At 36.0% G+C, this 19,701-nt stretch overlaps 1 protein-coding gene across 1 annotated transcript in view; it reads right to left on the minus strand.

The window, feature by feature from the left end:
- Positions 1–19,701, minus strand: part of LOC107722070 (BMP/retinoic acid-inducible neural-specific protein 3-like) — a 105,584-nt gene that overhangs the window by 21,925 nt on the left and 63,958 nt on the right. Inside the window, exons 5-6 of the mRNA XM_016530296.1 lie at positions 15,119–15,224; positions 10,503–10,739 (exon numbers count right to left, since the gene is read on the minus strand). Of these exons, the coding sequence (XP_016385782.1) occupies positions 10,503–10,739; positions 15,119–15,224 (343 nt within the window). The remainder of the gene's footprint in view (positions 1–10,502; positions 10,740–15,118; positions 15,225–19,701) is intronic.

The following is a 19,701-nucleotide window of genomic DNA, read 5'->3' on the forward strand; positions in this document are numbered from 1 at the left end:
AAATGTACATAATCAATTGCATGAATGTACCAAATCATTCGCAACTTGTTCAAGATAATGAGAAACTGCTTTTATGGTGTGCACAAGTTACGAGATGATGTTGAGGTTGAACACGTAGTTTTGAGAATTTCATTTCTGATTTGAGAAATGCACCAAAGCGACTGAGAAAAACTGTAATGAATTTTTGAATTTAGACAATTAAGTTACAATGAAATTAGTACAGCTTTATGGACAAAAAAATATCATCTGCTGCTTTATCAAAAAAAAATAAAAAATCATTGTCTCTCTGTATTAAGATATTGGAGGACATAGCGCTTATGGATCCTAGAAGAGCAGATGTTTAGAGCAGAATATTGGATTTCTTCAAAGATAAGATTCATTTCTGTCCTCCATTTATTTCAGGATAATTCAATCTATGACAGCAGTGCTCCTGGTCAGAATCTCTGTATCAGTTCCATGGACTGTTGTCTAAACTGTGTGGTGAATAGTGCCACAGAATAGTAATGTCTTTCTATAGCTCTATATGCGTGTGTGTGTGTGTGTCTGTGTGTGTGTGAGAGTGTGTGGTCCCTCCAAATGACATTATTTAGAGGTGCTCAGTGGGTGATCTCAGCAAGAAATGTGACCTGAATTGAAGCCCATCTCACCCTACTCGAATTACCCCATGTGGATTTGATCCTTTTCCCTTTACACGAGCACATAGATCAGGCCACGTACAAGATGAACTGCCATTGTCTCTCACATTTGTCAGTAGAAGGAGAGCCGGGAAGTGCTCGGACTACCTACAGGCCTAAGTGGGAGACAGTCAGAAAGTGACACTTCTAATACCGTCGCTGATGACAATGACAGTATTTTTTCTCCGAGCCGAAAACTCATTTTGCACACGCCGCACCACACAAATCTATCCTCATTTTGCCTGGGCCACCTGCCAGATTTAATGACAGCTGCTTATCAAGGCAGAAAATATATGCAGTTGTGCAGAACAAGGTTTCTCAGCAGTCAGTTGGAGTGTCACTATGTGATAAAGCTTCTTCATAGTTTGTACCTCTATGTCTGTCTAAATGTGAGTCACTTTGTTTACTATAATATTTAAAGTGTAAAGTGCAGCTGCTAACACATTTGTTCCATTAATATAATGGATTTTTTTTTTCATAGACACACAAGGGTCTGAATTCTTGACTATTGTGGCATTTCTGTGTTGAAATAGATTGTTTCTCTTAATGCTAAATATTATTTCTCACCATGTTTTAATACTAATACTGCTTATAAAAGGCAAAACTACAGTAATATTTTAGCTGTATTTACATGTCGCTAACAAACTCATTAAAAATTCATTAACGTCAGCATGAAATCAACAAATCTGTTTTCTAAATGCATATTATTGATCTTATTTTGAATGATTCATCTGTGCGTGTTTATCTTTCTGACCTCAAAATCAAAATGAAAACTCAATCTTCTTAGATGTACGCCATGATACAGAAGAAAAGATCTGACACTACATCAGTTTCATCACAACTTTAAATGTACATTACAGTTTTTTTCAACTGCTTACACACATTTTCAAAACTTTGCCTCTTATTTTCAAAACTCTACACACAAATCCAAGAATTGCACACACAAAATGCAAAATGTCTCACATCTCTTGCAAAATGAAGCACTGCATTCAAAATATCATAAACACATCTCAAAAGCAAACATTTGCAAACACCTTTGCCATAATATTAATTCCTGTTAGATTTTTGTATGCTACAGAATTGTGTATTGTGTTTTGCAAAAAGTGTTTTATGAAATTGAAAACTTAGTCAAAGGCCGAGAATTAGCATATGGTTTTGCAGATTTGCTGTGTGGTTCTGGTGTTTGAGTGTCAGGTTTCAGAAATTATGTGACAAGTAAAGATTTTGTGTGTAAGCAATTGAAAAAAAACAAACTGTAAAATATAAGTAAAAATAAAATGTAAAATACAAATATAACTGTGTACATCATGTTACCAAAAATGACAAAAACAACAAAATTACTACAATAAAAAAAGGTTCAAAATATTAATAAAAACAAAGTATTTCAATCATACTAAAATAACACTGGCATAGAGTTATATATTTGACCTTTTATTTTCATTTTAATGAAATTCTTATATACATTTAGATGTAGGAGAAATTATGAAACAATTAGCTGAATGACAGTTTGGCTTGACTTTAGCATTTGGCTAGTAGGTTTAAGCCCACTAGCTATATAACATAAGACATAATAATACGACTAACTAACTAACTAACAACTAAATGTGTACAAAAGAAAACTGAACTCATCAAGCTATTTTTTGAGGAAAAATTAGTCAAGTAAAGATTTTGTGTGTAAGCAATTGAAAAAAAAAAACTGTAAAATGTAAGTAAAAATAAAATGTAAAATACAAATATATAACTGTGTACATCATGTTACCAAAAATGACAAAAACAACAAAATTACTACAATAAAAAAAGGTTCAAAATATTAATAAAAACAAAGTATTTCAATCATACTAAAATAACACTGGCATAGAGTTATATATTTGACCTTTTATTTTCATTTTAATGAAATTCTTATATACATTTAGATGTAGGAGAAATTATGAAACAATTAGCTGAATGACAGTTTGGCTTGACTTTAGCATTTGGCTAGTAGGTTTAAGCCCACTAGCTATATAACATAAGACATAATAATACGACTAACTAACTAACTAACAACTAAATGTGTACAAAAGAAAACTGAACTCATCAAGCTATTTTTTGGGGAAAAATTAGTCTTAAGGAAATGGGTAAAATTGAAATTTCTTCTTCAATAGCATCAGTTTATACAGTACATTGAGAAAAAAAAGTAGTTCTTTGTGCAACTTCAAAAGGTTCTCCTATGGCATTAGGCTGTCAAACCCTGAGTGTGTGTATGAGTGTGCTTACACTGTGTACGTAAGTGTGAGTGGGTGTCGAGATGTTGTCAGTGTGTTATGGAGCTGTCCTACATGACTAGGAACTGACTGCACACCCACAGAGGCCTTTGGAAACATCTACAGCATCCAGCATTGGACCTTGCTGAAGATGATATCCCTAAGCCGGGACCTATCTGTCAGTCTGGGCCCAATGGGAAGCACAGTGAGACAGAAGGTCAGTAGAGCTCCTGACAGGAGCTTCAAACAATGCCTTTCTCTAGAAACCATCTGCCTGACTGTGCTCTGCACTGTCCATCCTCTTCCCTTGCTCAACAACAATTTCCTGACAGCAACATCCTGAAGTTTCTAGAAACCCTTTGCAAAAGTTTCTGGACTTTTCCGAGATGCACAAGAGTGACTGTTCCCTAAAGCCACTCGTAGAGTGTCTGTCCTATAAGGGAGGACAAAGAAAAGTGTCTCTGTGTGTGTGTGTGTGTGTGTGTGTGTGTGTGTGTGTGTGAGTAACAAATGGTGATATGTTAGTTAAGTTGTGCAGCCCTGAGCAGTGCAAAGAATCCATGGTGAATGTATGAAGGTAATCACAGGGATTGAAGAATTCTGAGCTTTAGGAATATCACAAAACAAGTGTGTTATCTATGGAAGCTAATTTCCACCAAAATGAAAAAGAAAAAAGAAAAAGGAAATTGCAACTTTTTATCTCACAATTCAGATTTTTTTTTCTCACAATTCTGAGTTCATACAGTGGGTACGGAAAGTATTCAGACCCCCTTAAATTTTTCACTCTTTCAAGAAATTCTCAGTTTATATCTCTATAGCTTGCAATTCTGACTTTTTCTCAGAGTTAATTTTGAGTTTACATCTCGGTTTTTTATTTTCCACCACAGAATAACAAAAAGTAAATGTGACTTTTATCTTACAATTCAGACTTTTTTCTTGCAATTGCAAGTTTATATCTCACAATTTAGTCTTCATCTTGTAATTCTGACCTTTTTTCTCAGAACTGTGCATTTGTATCTTGCAATTCTACTTTTATATCTCGCAATTCTGAAAAAAAGTCAGATTTCTCTAATATAAACTCAGAATTGCAAGAAAAAGTCAGAATTGTAAGATAAAAAGTCACAGTTACCTATTTTATTTATAATTTTTTTCCTGTGGCAAAAACAAGCAATCATAAGTTATCATATATTAATGATAAAAGATTATTATTATTAGTTTTAACCATAATGAAGAGGAGAAATCAAAAGCATTGTCTGCACAAACTAGTGTCAGAAAGCTTTCCAGCTCAGAAAAATTAGATGTGCATACTAACATCTCATAAATAATAAATAAACAAATTATTATTTTTTCCCCCCAAAACGGTTAGAAGTAGCTATATTTGCAGTATGCAGTATTTTTAGGTAAAAATTTGAAATGGTGAAATGGCATTTTGGTTATAAAAAAAAATAATTAACCTGCTATTCTGCTTAAAAAAATGGCTTGACATCTTAAACATCCCATTAGAATCTGAACTGTTAAACATACTTAGTTAATGGCAACAGCACAACATAAGAGAAGGACATGCTATGCATAATTCATTTTCTAAATCCGCCGCAATTATTCCCCCAAGCAACATGCAGATATTAAATAAGAAACTGCCATTTTCGCCGTTTGCGAATATGCGATAGGTCGACCTACGCTGAGTTGTTTATTGGCTTATTTAGGGAAAGTGAAGCACTTGTGGGATTTGGTGGGGAGAAGTATCATGTTTATGACAGTAGTACAGTTTTGTATAATCCCTTCTTAGACTAACCAGCGCTGTTGCTGGGTGAATCCATTCGTTCTGCTAGCTGATTCAACCCGAAGTGAATGGACTCCTAAAATCTTGCATATACAGTGGGTACGGAAAGTATTCAGACCCCCTTAAATTTTTCACTCTTTGTTATATTGCAGCCATTTGCTAAAATCATTACAGCATCCACCACATGTGCCATGCTAATATACCTTTGATTTATTCAGTTTATGAGGTAATGAGAAGCATGGTGAAGCCATTTGCAACCTGTATTAAGTTAATCAAATGCCAAATGGGAGATGTGTTTATTAAGTGTGCTACATTTGACGTGCAATACATACAGTAATTAATCGAACGGTTTGAAGCAAATTTTAATTTTCTCTTAAGGAAGGCCTTGTAGGAAATGTAGGAAACCTGTTTAAATGTTGAGTCTTTGTGAGACCGAAGGATATATCAGAATATGTGTGCAGAGTGTAATCCTCTTTATAAAACCCTTAGTGCCTGGTAAGTGAGTGCAATTTATTGAAGCAAAACATAAATTCACTGAAAAAAACACCTTCATTTGTTGTTTATTGCTATCTGTCACATTCAAACTGCAAAAGTGCCTTATCTGAGTACAGGCGCTGGGAGCTTTAGCAACTAATTGAGCCCCTAAATGGACAAAACCCCAGTGAAAATTTCCATTGGCAGACTCTGATGAGGATACAAATGTTGCCAGGTTGATTGTTGGTGGTACCATGTATCAAATAACACCACAGAACTTTGAGCCAGTGTCTAATTAACATAATGGAAGAGTTCAGCTAATCAAGCTGTGAATTGAAGGATGAGGAACACAGGAGTTTTATACTGCCAGACCTCTTGACTTTTAAATACTGAATTTACAGTTGGAAACACGATCAATCATGGAATGTTTAACCTTTTGCACATAAAGTGCTTATGTGAACGCTTAGTACTACTAAAATAATACTGGAATCATTTTAAATCATAAAGAAAAAAATGACAGAAATGCTAGTTTTTTTCCCATTAACAAAACAGAATCTTTTATGCCGACTTGAAACTGAAGCATTATCTAATATCACGTCAATTTGAGTTGATTTGACTCCCAAAGGACAAGTGAAATACAATCACAAGCTCCCATTCATTTTATTGCCTCTTGTCTGATTTGCTACAAACTGCTCATTCATGATTCTGTCTCCATCCTGCAAACATTTCACACTTCTTTTCACATATGTCCCCAATCAATATTATTTTCCTTTATTCTGTACCTTTACACAACCATCATCAATCCTTTCTTGCCACTGTATAAAATGCCTTTTTGTTAACAAAATGTGAATTATTTTTACAAAAATACAAAAAAAAATGTAATTGCACCCTATAACAGGTGCATATACTGTAAGTGTGTAGTGTTAGGAAAATATACATTACACATGACATTTCTTCAGAACTTAGCCTACTTGAAAATACCATTAAAGCATAGAAATTTAGACAAATATATTATTTGTAGCGTGATGCTAAAGGCTACACCAGCACAAGAGTTCCCCATTTAAAGCACTTTAGTCTTATAAAAACACCTGTGGCGACTTTTAACAACAGTCAGCCATGTTTTCTGTTTATCTTTATGAATAGAAATACCCTGCTGTCCATATATGGTAATGGAAGGGCGGATATCCTAGTATGGAATCAATCATATGATGCATATCACTCTTCTTCACTGGTAGGAAGGAACAGCTTAAGCATGCCCTACAGCTGTGTGTTATGGCTATTTGTTTGTCCAAGACATAGGCTAATCAATATTTGTCAGTCGGATGCTGTTCGACATGCAGAAAAACAGAATGATAATGGCAGCAAACCTCATTAACTTAAAGCAGCACTATGTAACTTTTTCTGTGTTCAAAATTTGCAAAATGTATATAATGAGCGAGTACATCATGAATTTTTGTCGCGTTTTTGTCTTATTCCGAATCACTACGGTACACTTATAATAAGTACTTATATTTGGACTATTGTAGCCTGGTCGGGTCGTCACCGCTGCGGAGTAACACATACCTGCGTGAATCGCCATAGACATAAACTTAGAGAAGTAGCTCCGGTTGGAATGTTCTTCCGCGGGATGTGTGCAGTTCTGTTTATTAACCGCTAGAGCGCCAAAAGTTACATAATGCTGCTTTAAGTGAATGAAATGTAATAATCAGCAATATGCATTCACTCGCATGGCTTTATTGATAACACTTTAGTATAGGGACCAATTCTCACTATTAACTAGTTGCTTATTAGCATGCATATTATTAACATATCAGCTATATATTAGTACATATAAAGCACATATTCTGCATGACCATATTCTACATCCCTAATCCTACCCAATACCTAAATTCAACAACTACTTTACTATCTATCACTAAGCAGCACATTTTTATTGTTTTTGTTGTAAACAAGTTTATTGAGGCAAAATTTATAGTTAATGGTTTGTTATTAGCGAGAATTGAACCTTAAAATAATGTGTGACTGCTTTATTTGAATGTTTCGGCATGACATACCATGACAGCGAGTTTTAGAAATATATGTGACAACCTTGAAGCAACAGAAGGACTGGACTAGGAAAGATGCATCCTCACTAGGATGTGTCCTTCCGTTTGAGAAGCACCCAATGATTAGCTCTATTGAACTGACAAGGCGATGAATAGGAGTTGATTCCCTTTGATGGAGTCAATTCCATCCTTTGGAATCGATTCTCGATTCCTAACGTGCCGGAATGGATTCTTTTTGGAAACAATTCCCAGCTCTAACAGTGCGTATGTGCATCATAAATGAACAGTTCCACTCTAAATGCACATCTGGTCGGCATAATTTAATGGGATATGCACAAGAATTATGACTAATTCTCTAAAGTATGTGACGTAAACAGAAAAATCGATCAATCTAAATATGGATTAAAAGCCTTAATGGAACACTAGACATGACATATTTACCAGAATGAACAGGTTAGTACTGTCCAGCTTTGATTTGGCATGTTCTGATGCATACACCAGACTCAATCTGATATATTAGTGTCACTGAATTATATTTATCAAACAACACTGGTCAGATCTTGGAAGTGGAAGTCTTATACCTTGATATATACCGGTTGTATTTTTATTTATGACAGTTGAGTTTGCAATACATGTACAAATAGACCTCAGGCCGTGCGTGGGGATCATTCTGCACCAACAGGAGTGGTGCTACAATCATGTTGTGCCTTAGAAAGCCATCCAGTAGGAGATATTGGTTGAGGAAAGGTCAATGCGTGGTGCTTTCGAACAAAGTGCACTGAGGCGCAGATTGTGAGGGAAGATGATTTCACATCCCTGAAGTATCTCTGTTTGTATTGGTGTGTGGGTGTGATTGTGTTTATCTGTCCTTTTTGAGATGCACAGTGTAGGAGGCTATAAGACCAAAGAAGGTTATTGTTTTGTTTAGCTTTTGTTTTTGTCAAGCACTGGTTTTGCAAGTACTGTTTTTTCAAATACTGGTTTTGCAATCGCAAGATATAAAGTCAACAATTTTTAGAAAAAAGTCTGAATTGTGAGATAAAAAGTCACAATGATCTTTTTTATATTTTTTGTTCCGTGGTAGAAATAAGCTTCCATAGCTTTTAGCCAAAACATCTGTGTTTTTTTTACTTCCCTAAACATTTTAAAAAGGACATTAATAGTGCAAACCTTTAAAAAAAAAAAAGAAACAATCACAGAAATGTCATTTTAACAACATTTTATTAAAATAATTGCAAAAACAAAGCTGGTTCTGAGAAAATAAAAGTTTTAGCGTAACTTGTTTGTAGATACCATGGTTTAATATTTTGTTATCCAGTGTAATGAAATTCATACATTTTAAGTGTGATTTGAGTGTCTAAATACTTTTTGGAGCCACTTTTGGAGCATACAGTACAAACTTGATATCATGGTGCCTGACCTTAGTTAAACCTCATTTATGTTTTTTGTTTTGGTGAAGTTTTTTCCCCAGATATTTTTAATATTGTTTAGCAAAATCCTGCATGACAAATCAGTTTTCCAAATGTTGGAACAAATGTTCTCTCTCTGCCGTCTGGCCTCCTGACAAAAGGGGCCGGTTTCTGTGAGGCTGGATAAATAAAACCCTTACGCTGTAGCTATATGCTATGGTCAAAGAGCCCTTTTCCCAAGTCCAGCACTTCACCTGCTGAAAAGAGATATGCGTTCTTATGAGTGCAGCGCCACAGTTAAAGGGATTTGAGCTGCTTTCATTAATGCTCCATCACTGAGCAGGAGAAGCTTTTAGAGCCAGCTTGGGTTTATGTCGCTGATTGAATCATTCTTTGAATGTGGAAATGCTCAGCTAGGAGAAAAACCTGAGGTGCCATCTTTCCATGCTTCTTTCTCTTCGGCTCTCTTTACCTTGGTTTTGCTCTCTCTTTCTCTCTCTCTCACACACACCACACCATTTTTCAAACCGAAAATTTTATCAGTCTGGTTTTCTTGCAACCAGAGCAATAAAACAGACAAACCCTCCCTCTCGTTCGGTTTAGATTTCTACTCCAAGGTGCAAATGTATCACAGTCAGTGAACTTTAAAAAACTCAGAATTAAACCTCATACGTGGGGCCCATTTATCAAAGCAGCCTACATTTGTTATTGACTTGTAGGCCCTTGCAGGTCTTTTCAAAGTTTTCAGAAACAAATTGACCAATCACACAAACCAGAAAACACATTTTTAAAACTACAATTATAAAAAATGTTTTTCAAAGTGATCCTTCACAAATAATTCTAATATGCTGATTTGGTGCTCAAGAAACATTTCTTATTTTTATGTTATGTGGATTTTTTTTCAAAAGTGTTTTTATTTGAAATCTGTTTTTAAATCTATTTTTTCAGTAAAGACATTTAATTAAAAATGTCTATACTGTCACTTTTGATTAATTTAGTCATTTAATGTGAACTTTCTGTTAATTTTTCTTAATTATAATATATATATACATATATTAATAATATAAATTGCATATATTACATTTAAATTACATTCAAACCATTTGAGTAATTGAATAAATTGGGAATGCATGGCTAAAATGGCTTTTAGTGTCCAAATACTTATTTTCTTTAATGGAACCCACTGACTACTTTTCTGATCGATACTTTGAGAAATGAATATCATTAATTAATAACATTAACTTTTTAATATATTTACTCTGTAAGGGTTGTTGTTATTTTTCTTGAACTTAACATTTAGCAGATGGTTTTCATCCAAAGCAGCATACAGTACACTAATTGCAGAGACAATCCCCTAGGTGTACTTTAGGGTTAAGTGCTTTGCCTATGGACACAATGGTAACAGAGTGTGATTGTTTTCTCGTTAATGCTCCCATTTCCTTGGACACCTGGGATTGTACCTCCAGCCCTTGTGCTTGCAGTACAGATCCTTAACCATTACACCACTGCCCATTTCTACTGCATTACCCAGTGCATTATCAATGTAAGTGTAATTAAAAGACACTTTGCTGGAGCTGTGGCGCAGCGGTAGCGCATCAAAGTTATGTCTGTGCTTTTTCAGTTGCAATGTGCTTTTCATAGTATATTTATGTGCAAAGTGCATCTGCTTACACTGAAGTGAACTCAGAAACCCTGCAGGAAAGAGCTGCTGAGGGAATATGACAGTATATCAATCATTTGTCACCATCAGTGAGATTTACCTGTTATTTTAAACCTGAGAAGTTCCACTCTCCCATTTAATCCGGTGTGTGGAAAGGTGTCAAAACCCCAGAGATTATACAGCAGATTTTAACACTTTCATGGCCATTGGATTAACCTACCTGAGTCCATGAAGTCATTGTTGAGGTTGATCCAGGACTCTTTGCTCTTACGCAGACTCTCCTCCATGGCTTTGATATCTGCGAAGGGGCAGTTACAATCAGGGAACTTTGCGGAGCAGCGGCACCAGCAGTCATTGTTGCGGCACAGAAGCTCGCCCTCTGAATTACATGCCACATAACTGAGGGCCGCCTCCACAAAACGATTCCGCAGAAACTCAGGAAGCACATCCTGTAGACCTGTGCGTGTGGGAAGAGAGAAAAATCTGTTTACTGCCATGTTAGACTCTGTGAACTAAACTGAAATCTGATTCCAAGACCAGATAAGAGATTTTATAAACTACATAGCACTGTTTGTCTGCTGCTAGGTTGGTAAACAAGTTCAGAATGGTGTTTGGATGTGCTAATATGTTTGGCCAACATCTCAAATCCCCAATAGGTCTGAGATTCCCGTATGGACGCTTGAAAAAAATCAATTTCTGAGTCATATGACACCATTATGAACCCACCCATCATCTGCCCTCTGGCTATCCTCTCCTCTCTCAGCACTCTGTCTGTCTCTCTACCCACTTAACTCTCAATGTAAAATGTTTTCTATTTTAAGTATCCATTTAGAACAATACAGTAATGCAGTGGCATGAGGTGGACCTCTGAAATGACAAGGGAAAGTGGAATTTTTGCATGGTAAATTGGTAATTCACTGGTAAATTGGAATACACCACTGCTCAAAAGTTCAGAATTGGTTAGATTTTTTAAAATAATGGTTTTGTATTTTAATATATTTTGAAATGTAATTTATTCCTGTGATGGCAAAGCTGAATCAACAAGCCACTAATACTATAATATTTTTGTATGTTTATATTACTTTTTCATTAAAACTACCAGCAACATATACATATGCATAACACAAAAAACTATGTATATAATTTGTGTAGCTTTTATTTATTACTGTGTGTGTGTGTGTGTGTGTGTGTGTGTGTATATATATATATATATATATATCTTTAATTTAACCGATTTCATAACAGACGCACTAAACAGTTCAACATTTCAAAGTTCAAGCTGCAGTGTAATTTCAGGTGCATTTTAATTAAGACTTGACTTTAGGTGGTGAAACAGATGTAGACTGTTTGTGAACGTGATACTGTATGTGTGTATATTATCACACTCAGGGCTTTTTCTTTATTTATATCTGTCTAAAAAAAACTTTTAAAACCTTTGCTTCCCAGACTGTTAAAAACACCACTGCAATAAAGACACATTACTATTGATTCATAGTCCCGATTTGGCTTGGCAATACAGGACAGGCTGCGTTGGGAAACAGACAGCATTTAAAGTGGGTCAGAGAGGCAGGCAGCCTGACTGCTCTAACAGCATCAGTGATGGGAGTCCTATTTGGGACGGTGAGGTCTGCTATGTCAGCGCAGTAATGGGGTAATGGGATGAATAAAGACCAACAATCTCCGTGGCAAGGTCATTCGGCTGTAAACCTCTGTCATGAACTGCAGGCACGCTGCAGACAGGGAATCAATGCGGCTATTGTGGAATTCTCCTGCCTGATTAGATATTTTGATAGCAGGCAAAAGAAGAATTTGCATTTGCCCGGAAAACAAATGATTGATTATTAGAGCAATTGTAACAAAGCGGTAACAAGATGGAACAGATGTAAACAGGGTCAAAAATGTAGTTTTTTGCCACACTTGTCAATGGCAGGTGAACTTATCAGTAATAAGATATATTTTTATTTTTCATGAATCTGTATTTTGAATTTGCCTTTAAAAAAATAATAATTCTATCATATCTACCTTATATAATGTACAGTGCAAAATAATAGTAAGATTTCCAAGTGTTTTTGAAAAAAGACTCATTTATTTGATAAAAAATACTGTAAAAACAGTAATATTCTGAATTAATATTACAAGTTAAAATAGCTGTTTTCTATTTTAATATACAAATATAATTTATTTCTGTGATGACAAAGCAAAAATTTGAACAGCCATTACTCTTCAGTCTTCAGTGACACATGATGCTAATATCATTTTAATATGCTGATTTGGTGCTTAAGAAACATTTCTTATTACTTTCATCAATGATGAAACCTGTTGTGCTCCTTAATAGTCTTGTGGAAACGTGATACTTTTTTCAGAATTATTTAATGAATAGAAGGTTTAAAAGAACAGTATTTCTCAGAAATTGTTTTTATAACAATGTAAATGTCCATACTTGCACATTTAATCAGTTTAATGCATACTTGTCTAAGATAATGAATTTCTTACAGAAAAAAAAAACATTTTAAATGATAGTGGTTGCAATTTCTAGTAAAGTTCCCAGCCAAACTTGATAATAACATGTAAAAAAAAATCCACCCAGACAATTTGGAGAGCAGAACCCCTCTATTAATTTTTTTTAGATGTGATCTCCTAAGGCCTCCTCATCAATACTCACCTATGAATTACTCATGAATGCATTCAGTGCTGAATACATGAATCCACAAGCCGTTCCACCATGTAAGTGAAAGATTCAGATTTCACAGCCCAGCTGTGGGTGCTGAACACCTGCTAATTATATTATCTGAGAAAACGCTCTTCACAGCTTTACCAGGTCTGACATCCTCCAAGAAAGAATCGATGCCTTTTGCCTTCATATTCAGCCTTTTTGAATTCCCTTCCCAGTGTGAATATTTATGATGTGTTCCTCAGTATTTATTCGTCGGATTGTGAAAAACAAGAGACATAATTAGATGCAGTCTTCGTCTTAAGCTTTGGCTTCTGCTGGGTAGAGAGCCAACAGTGTGGGGAGCCTCACAAAAGAGACTGACTTGGATGGCTTTCATACCGGAGACTGCTAAATAGCTGCTCTTGTGCCCCCTCCTCCACAGTCTCTCTCTTTTTAAAGCGAACGAGAGGAATCTTTCCTGTGGATTATTTCAGTCCTCTATGGTATTGACGGCTTGCTGTCCTAATTTTAAAGGGTCTACATTCTGCTCTCTAAAAGGACCTGGCACTTTGATTGAAAATATTCAGGGAAGCCCCAAGAAGTGAATGAAAGAATGCAGAAAGAACCGATACAAACATGCACAAATATAGGCCAAACTCCTCTCTCTCCAACTGTTTCCCCCTTAAATTTTCTTCCCAAAGTACTCAGCAAAAGATAAGTTTTGGTGCCGAAATCTATGGCTAGCTCATTAAAGTAGTTACACAAATCTGTGCAGCAGGAAACTTGCTTCAGGAGATGGCAGTATTAAGTGGGTTGATCATTTAAATGTCAATGTCAAGAAGGCAGTGGAAATTGGCGCAGGCCACGTGTATAATTAGCAACGGCTAGAGGCTTAAAAACCTTCCTTTTTGCTCCTTTCAGTCCTGTTTCTTTCTCTCTTCTTTTTGTTGTTCCGACCACCTCTGACTTGTGGTGACACTGCTGTCACGAGAGTGTGAGGTGCATTAATGCAAGTCTAAATGCCTGTCTTCTGATAACTCTTCACTTGCTTGTTGAAAATGTGAAGACAAGTGATGCGTTTCTCAGGTCTGTCGCAGCCAGACTTTTGGCTTGGTCTGCATTGCAACGTATTCTGGTCAAGAACTGCCCACAGGAAATTTGACTGACATATAAATATACCAATTAGGGTTTGAGGTAACACGCTACAATAAGTAAAGTAATTAGTTAACATTAGCAAACTACATTAGTTAACATGAACTAAAGTTGTATCTTTTAATATTAGTTAATGGACCTGCGCTAACATGGACTAACAATGAACTGCATTTTTGTTAACTATTGTTAACAAAGATCAAATATACTGTAACCTATGTCATGATAATTGTTAGTGTTAATGTATTAACAAACGTTAACTAATACAACCTTATTGTAAAGTGTTACATGGTTTGCTTTGTTTTTATGTATTGTCATCAGATATCATTAAGGTTATCTGAAATAGATTGTGTCGTGATAATGGACTAGTGTAAAAAAATTAAATAAAATTGGCATAGTTGTCTGTAAACAGTTTGTGTATATTGTATAGACTTTGAGATGAGAATTTCTGTCAGTTTAAAACAAATTAGTACTAGTTATTTCACCCAAAAAGCTCCAAAAACAAAACAAAATCAAAATTTTGCTTGTTGATATAGTTTTCTTTCTCCTAAGTGATGAACAATCCTCTGAAACTTTGGAGCGTGTTAGTGACCCCAATTTTACAAATAAAGGAAAGCACAGAACCTGCCTAAAAGATCATCTTTTTGTTTATTAGAATTATTATGTTTCATTTATTATTATTAACATTAATAGGTTCATGTTACTCTGTTTGTTTTGTTTTTTGTCACATTTATTTATTTACTTTACATTTTAAAATTTCCATTTTATTTATTCAGTTCATTCTGAATTGGATTCATGATCATTAATCGTGAATTTACTGATACTTTGTGTGCCTGCAAGTAATTTGCTTCATCGTTCTGCTAGTGCAAGAACGTTTAGGGGACTTGAAACAGCCTCAGTCAAATCTATCTGCTCATCCTAAAAACAACAACAACAACAAACCCTCTCACTGTACATCACCAGGGCAGTTGATACAAATACTACCAAACATAGGTGCAGTGCTGTTCTTCTGACGACCACATCAGCTGTCATACCTTTCAGGTGGATTTTATTTTCTGGGCTGTGCACTAAGACGGAGCTGACGGAATCCAGGCTGTCGTAGTTACTGCATCCAAGAGGCCCCGTTCTGGTCTCCGTTACCTAGGAAACAAGGAGATATTTTAATGCCTTATTATCATTGAAATCATGCACCTGTTTGTTCCTCGTCAGAAGCGGTAGAGTGCTGAGCATATGCCGTTGTCTAAAACAAACCAGCACGCTTGTGCAATAAGCCTGAGTCAATATCTAAATGTCACCAAAGCCCATTTCAGCATGTCAGAGCTCTCCAAAAATGCTCACTTTGCAGAGCGCCATAGAGATAGTAAATTGACTCCAGTGTTAGGTCCCAATGCATTATTAATTTCAAATCTAGAGAGCAGTGAGCCGTGTGCAGTGGCGTAGTTTTGTTAACAGACCCTAGTGTTAAATATAAGGAGACTTTTATGATTCTAAAATAATGTGTGTCTGACCTGGCATTTCAGCTGAGACTTGGGATACTGGGGTGATGTTCCAGGACTTTTTTTTCTTTTTCATTGAGTGGCTGTATATGTAAAACAAAATAGATGGTCCTAATGGGGATCCTTTCCATTAGTGTGTCTTGACAAATCAATAATCAATTAATTAATGAGACAAAGCACTTGTAAATTGGTGGATAAGTACATTAAGCATTAGGAAGCTTCAACAATTAAACATTTAATGACTATCAAAAAAGAATCATTAAAAAATAAATAAATAAACAAAATACAGTGAATACAGTGTGTGTGTGTATATATATATATATATATATGCAGTATTGTAATAATTTAAACACACACACACACACACTTCATATACAATGCATATATATCTTTCTCTCTCGCTAGTCTATTAATTTTATATTCATTTTTCACTGGTGAAACATGAGTGACTGTGATAATGTTTGATTTAGCGAATGAGTTTGACTAGGGTAATTTCAACTCACTAATCACTTCAACACTGTCTTCAACATGTTTGTTTCAATCAATCCGTTGCAAAGAGCCTGTTCAAAAGAACCACTCATTTACAAACCTGACAGCTCACAAAATCAGTAAGTGTTGTAAAATGTCACAACAACATATTCATGGTTTCAAATGATGTGAAAAAAGCGTTTGCTGTTACCTTGTTGAATTACAATTTGATGCTCTTCACAAATTTCAACAAAGCTCACTGAATTGTGTCTAATACAAAGCTTGAAACACTGGCACTAATGAAAATCTTTGTGAGTGTAACAGGATATTATATCATAACCTAAGGCTCTTTAGTACTGAAAGTGGTCTTTATTATTTTTTTATGTGTACTTATAGACACTATATAACTAGAGTAGCTTCGGTTAGTAATGCATTGGTAGTGCATTCATTTTTTATTAGTAGCCTAGTTTTTTTAGTAGTTTTTTTTTCTAATTCTGCAGAATTAATTCTTGAAGATGTGTTTTATAGCTGATAGCTCTAAAAATGCCATTAAAAATAAAAGCATATATTTCCTGCATTCACAAAATGTTGTCCATGTTTAAAGCCTGACAGATGCTCTGATATACCTGAAATATCTTGCAAATATTTCACCAGCACGAATAGCTTTTTTTTTTCCTATCAAATTTTGCCCCACCACTTTTGGAAGCTTGGTGTGTTTTGTTGTGTTTTGCCGTGTTTTGACAGCAGTTGTCATAAAAATTTGTGATTTTACACATCATTATCAGGTCTTTGTCACAAAATGAAATGCTGTAGCTAATCCAAAACTAATCCAACAGAAAAATGCAAAGGATTTGGGACCATGTCCTCATAACGCCATAATCATTAGTTTGGATATTTCATTTCTCTGTTTCCCCTCAAATGAGTAACCTCTATTTATCTTGAGTGGGTTTTTTTTTTCTCTGTTGGATTTTAAATATTCTTCAGTCGATGTTATGATGGAGAATATGTTGCCAAGCTGTTTATATATGCAGCGTTGAAGACAGTAGCACTCTACATTTTTGAAGTAACTCGCCCAACACTGTCATTGATTAATGACGCACATTTTTCACATTAACTCTTTTTCTTATGTCACTATTTATTATCACATAAATGTATACATATTAATATTACATAAAAAATCTTTAGATAATGTAAACTAACATTTGAAACATGGAGATTGCATGAAGTCTGTATGATAATGTCAGTTTTAGTGCGATAGCATCAACATTTATCATAATATGTGCGCATACATGCACGCTTTATCATTAATTTATGAACTACAGTCTCTTTTCTGAAGTGTCGCATACATGCCCTCCTCCGCACCCCGTCCCACTGCAGCATCTCATTAGATCACTTGTCATTTATGATTGCTTACTGCAGCTCAATTGCTCTGATCCCAATAGGACTCCGGGCTGTTTACCTCACACATAAAACCAGACACTAATCCGTATAACAGTCTTCATAAAAACTGCATTCTTCACAAGGAAATCATTCCAATGATTTTCTGAAGCATGAACAGCTTATGTTGTTGCAGTGATAGCTGGTTTCCTATACTGAGCCTAACATATACATAGAGAGAGAACTAGGGCTGTACTTAATATGAAATTGAATCATATTAATCACAAGTCTCTCATGCTAACCAGTGCTGAATTTATTTGATCCACATTACAGTAAAAACAGCAATGTTGTTAAATATTTTTATACTTTAAAATAACTATTTTCAAATTAAATATACTTTAATATATAACTTACTCCTGTGATGGTAAGTTGAATTTTCAGCAGGCGTTACTCCAGTCTTTAATGTCACATGATCCTTCAGAAATCATGTTGTTGTTGTTTTTTTTTAATAAATAAAACATTTTAAAAATAAAAATCTTACAAGCATTTATACATCAATTTAATGCATATTTGCTGAATAAACGTATATATGTACACCCACATATATATGCACACAATATCATACTGTGTAGGTTACCGAGTATGAATGAATAAACAAGTACAGCTAGTAGTTCCATGCTAAGCCTAACCAAATCTCTTGTTTACCTGTCACCCTGCTGTTTTTCCTCCCCAGTTGTCTGTATATTTTATCAGTGGCGCTTAATATTGACATCCATTTAAGGAATGATATCATACCTGACAAAATAACCGGCTAACACTGAAATCCCACATTTTCCACCCTGCCTCCTCAGAGAGTGTCATGTTTTGTTGTTGATCTTATATTTACCGGAGCTGTGTTTCCACGGCTTCCTCTGCATGCTTTTCTTAAGGGCATAACAAAGGAAATGAATGCCTGCGGAACAGTACTCTCCTCTCCATTTCTGTAACATTTCACATCATCCACAGGCCCTGAAAACTCCCACAGACCACAGAGTGCAGCCTATTCTTTGTCAATTGAGATGCTAGAGGAATGCATATCAAGTTTACTCATTTGTCAAAAATGCCTCTGCCTCCGCTGTGGAAGGCACAGTTGGCTGCAGACTGCAGATGCGCTCTGAAAGCAGTTTAGGAGTTCATGACATGTGACAGGATTTAAAGTGCAGATTCTGAGCTTCATTGAATTTGACAGCTGATGTTGATTGTACGGCACTGTCAGGTTGCTTGACCAGTGCCAGCTACAGTATCTAGAGGCAGCTCTTGACATAAATGGTGCAGGGTTCTGAGCTCCCACACTTAAATACTTGTGATCATTTACATTCTGCGCTCAGACAGAAAAATGATATAGGATTCACTCTTACAAAAAAGTACTGTAGCGGTCAATGCCATGTTAGTTATTTCACCATTACATATATGATTGTTCCGAGCTATCACCATATGTAGGCACCTGTAATGTGGGGTTTGGTGTTTGGGTTTTGTTTCATGTTCATGTTTTCCATGTCTTTTATTTTGTAATTGTTTCATGCTGTCAGTGTCATGCTTCCCTTGCCCTCATGTATCTCTGCCTTGTGTATGTGTCATGTTCTGATGGTCTGAATGAGCCCATTTGCTCCCAGCTTCCTGGGGGAAAGTTTCACTGGTCCCTTGCCGAATATATAGACTATGCCTTACTGCTGAGTGAATCACCATTCACTGTGGGAACTGTGGATGATGGTACCCACAGTCCCGCAGCACCTGCCAAGCCACAGTCTGCTAACGTCATGCCTGCTATGCCAAAGCCTGCTCACATCATGTCTGCCAAGCCACAGCCTGCTCACGTCATGCCTGCTATGCCAAAGCCTGCTCACATCATGCCTGCTATGCCAAAGCCTGCCCACGTCATGTCTGCCAAGCCACAGCCTTCTCACGTCACGACTGCTACTCCAGGACCTGCTCAAATCATGCCAGTTAAGTCGAAGTTTACTCATGTCATGTCTACTAAATCAAAGCCTGATCACATCATGTCTGCCAAGCCAGAGTCTGCTAACGTCATGTCTGCTACTCCAGGGCCTGCTCACGTCATGCTGTCCACTCAAGAGATTCTTTACAATATGGCCACCATTCAAGAGCTTCATCGCAAGATGGCCGCCACACAGGAGTCTCTTCACAAAATGGCCGCCCTTCTAGAGTCTCGTCACGTCTCAGCTGATCTTCAAGAGTCTTGTCACGTTGCAGCTGATCATCCAGAGTCTCGTCACGAC

This window comes from Sinocyclocheilus rhinocerous, unplaced genomic scaffold (assembly GCF_001515625.1).
Source record: "Sinocyclocheilus rhinocerous isolate Xijiao unplaced genomic scaffold, SAMN03320098_v1.1 scaffold484, whole genome shotgun sequence".
NCBI classification, from domain to species: Eukaryota; Metazoa; Chordata; class Actinopteri; order Cypriniformes; family Cyprinidae; genus Sinocyclocheilus; species Sinocyclocheilus rhinocerous.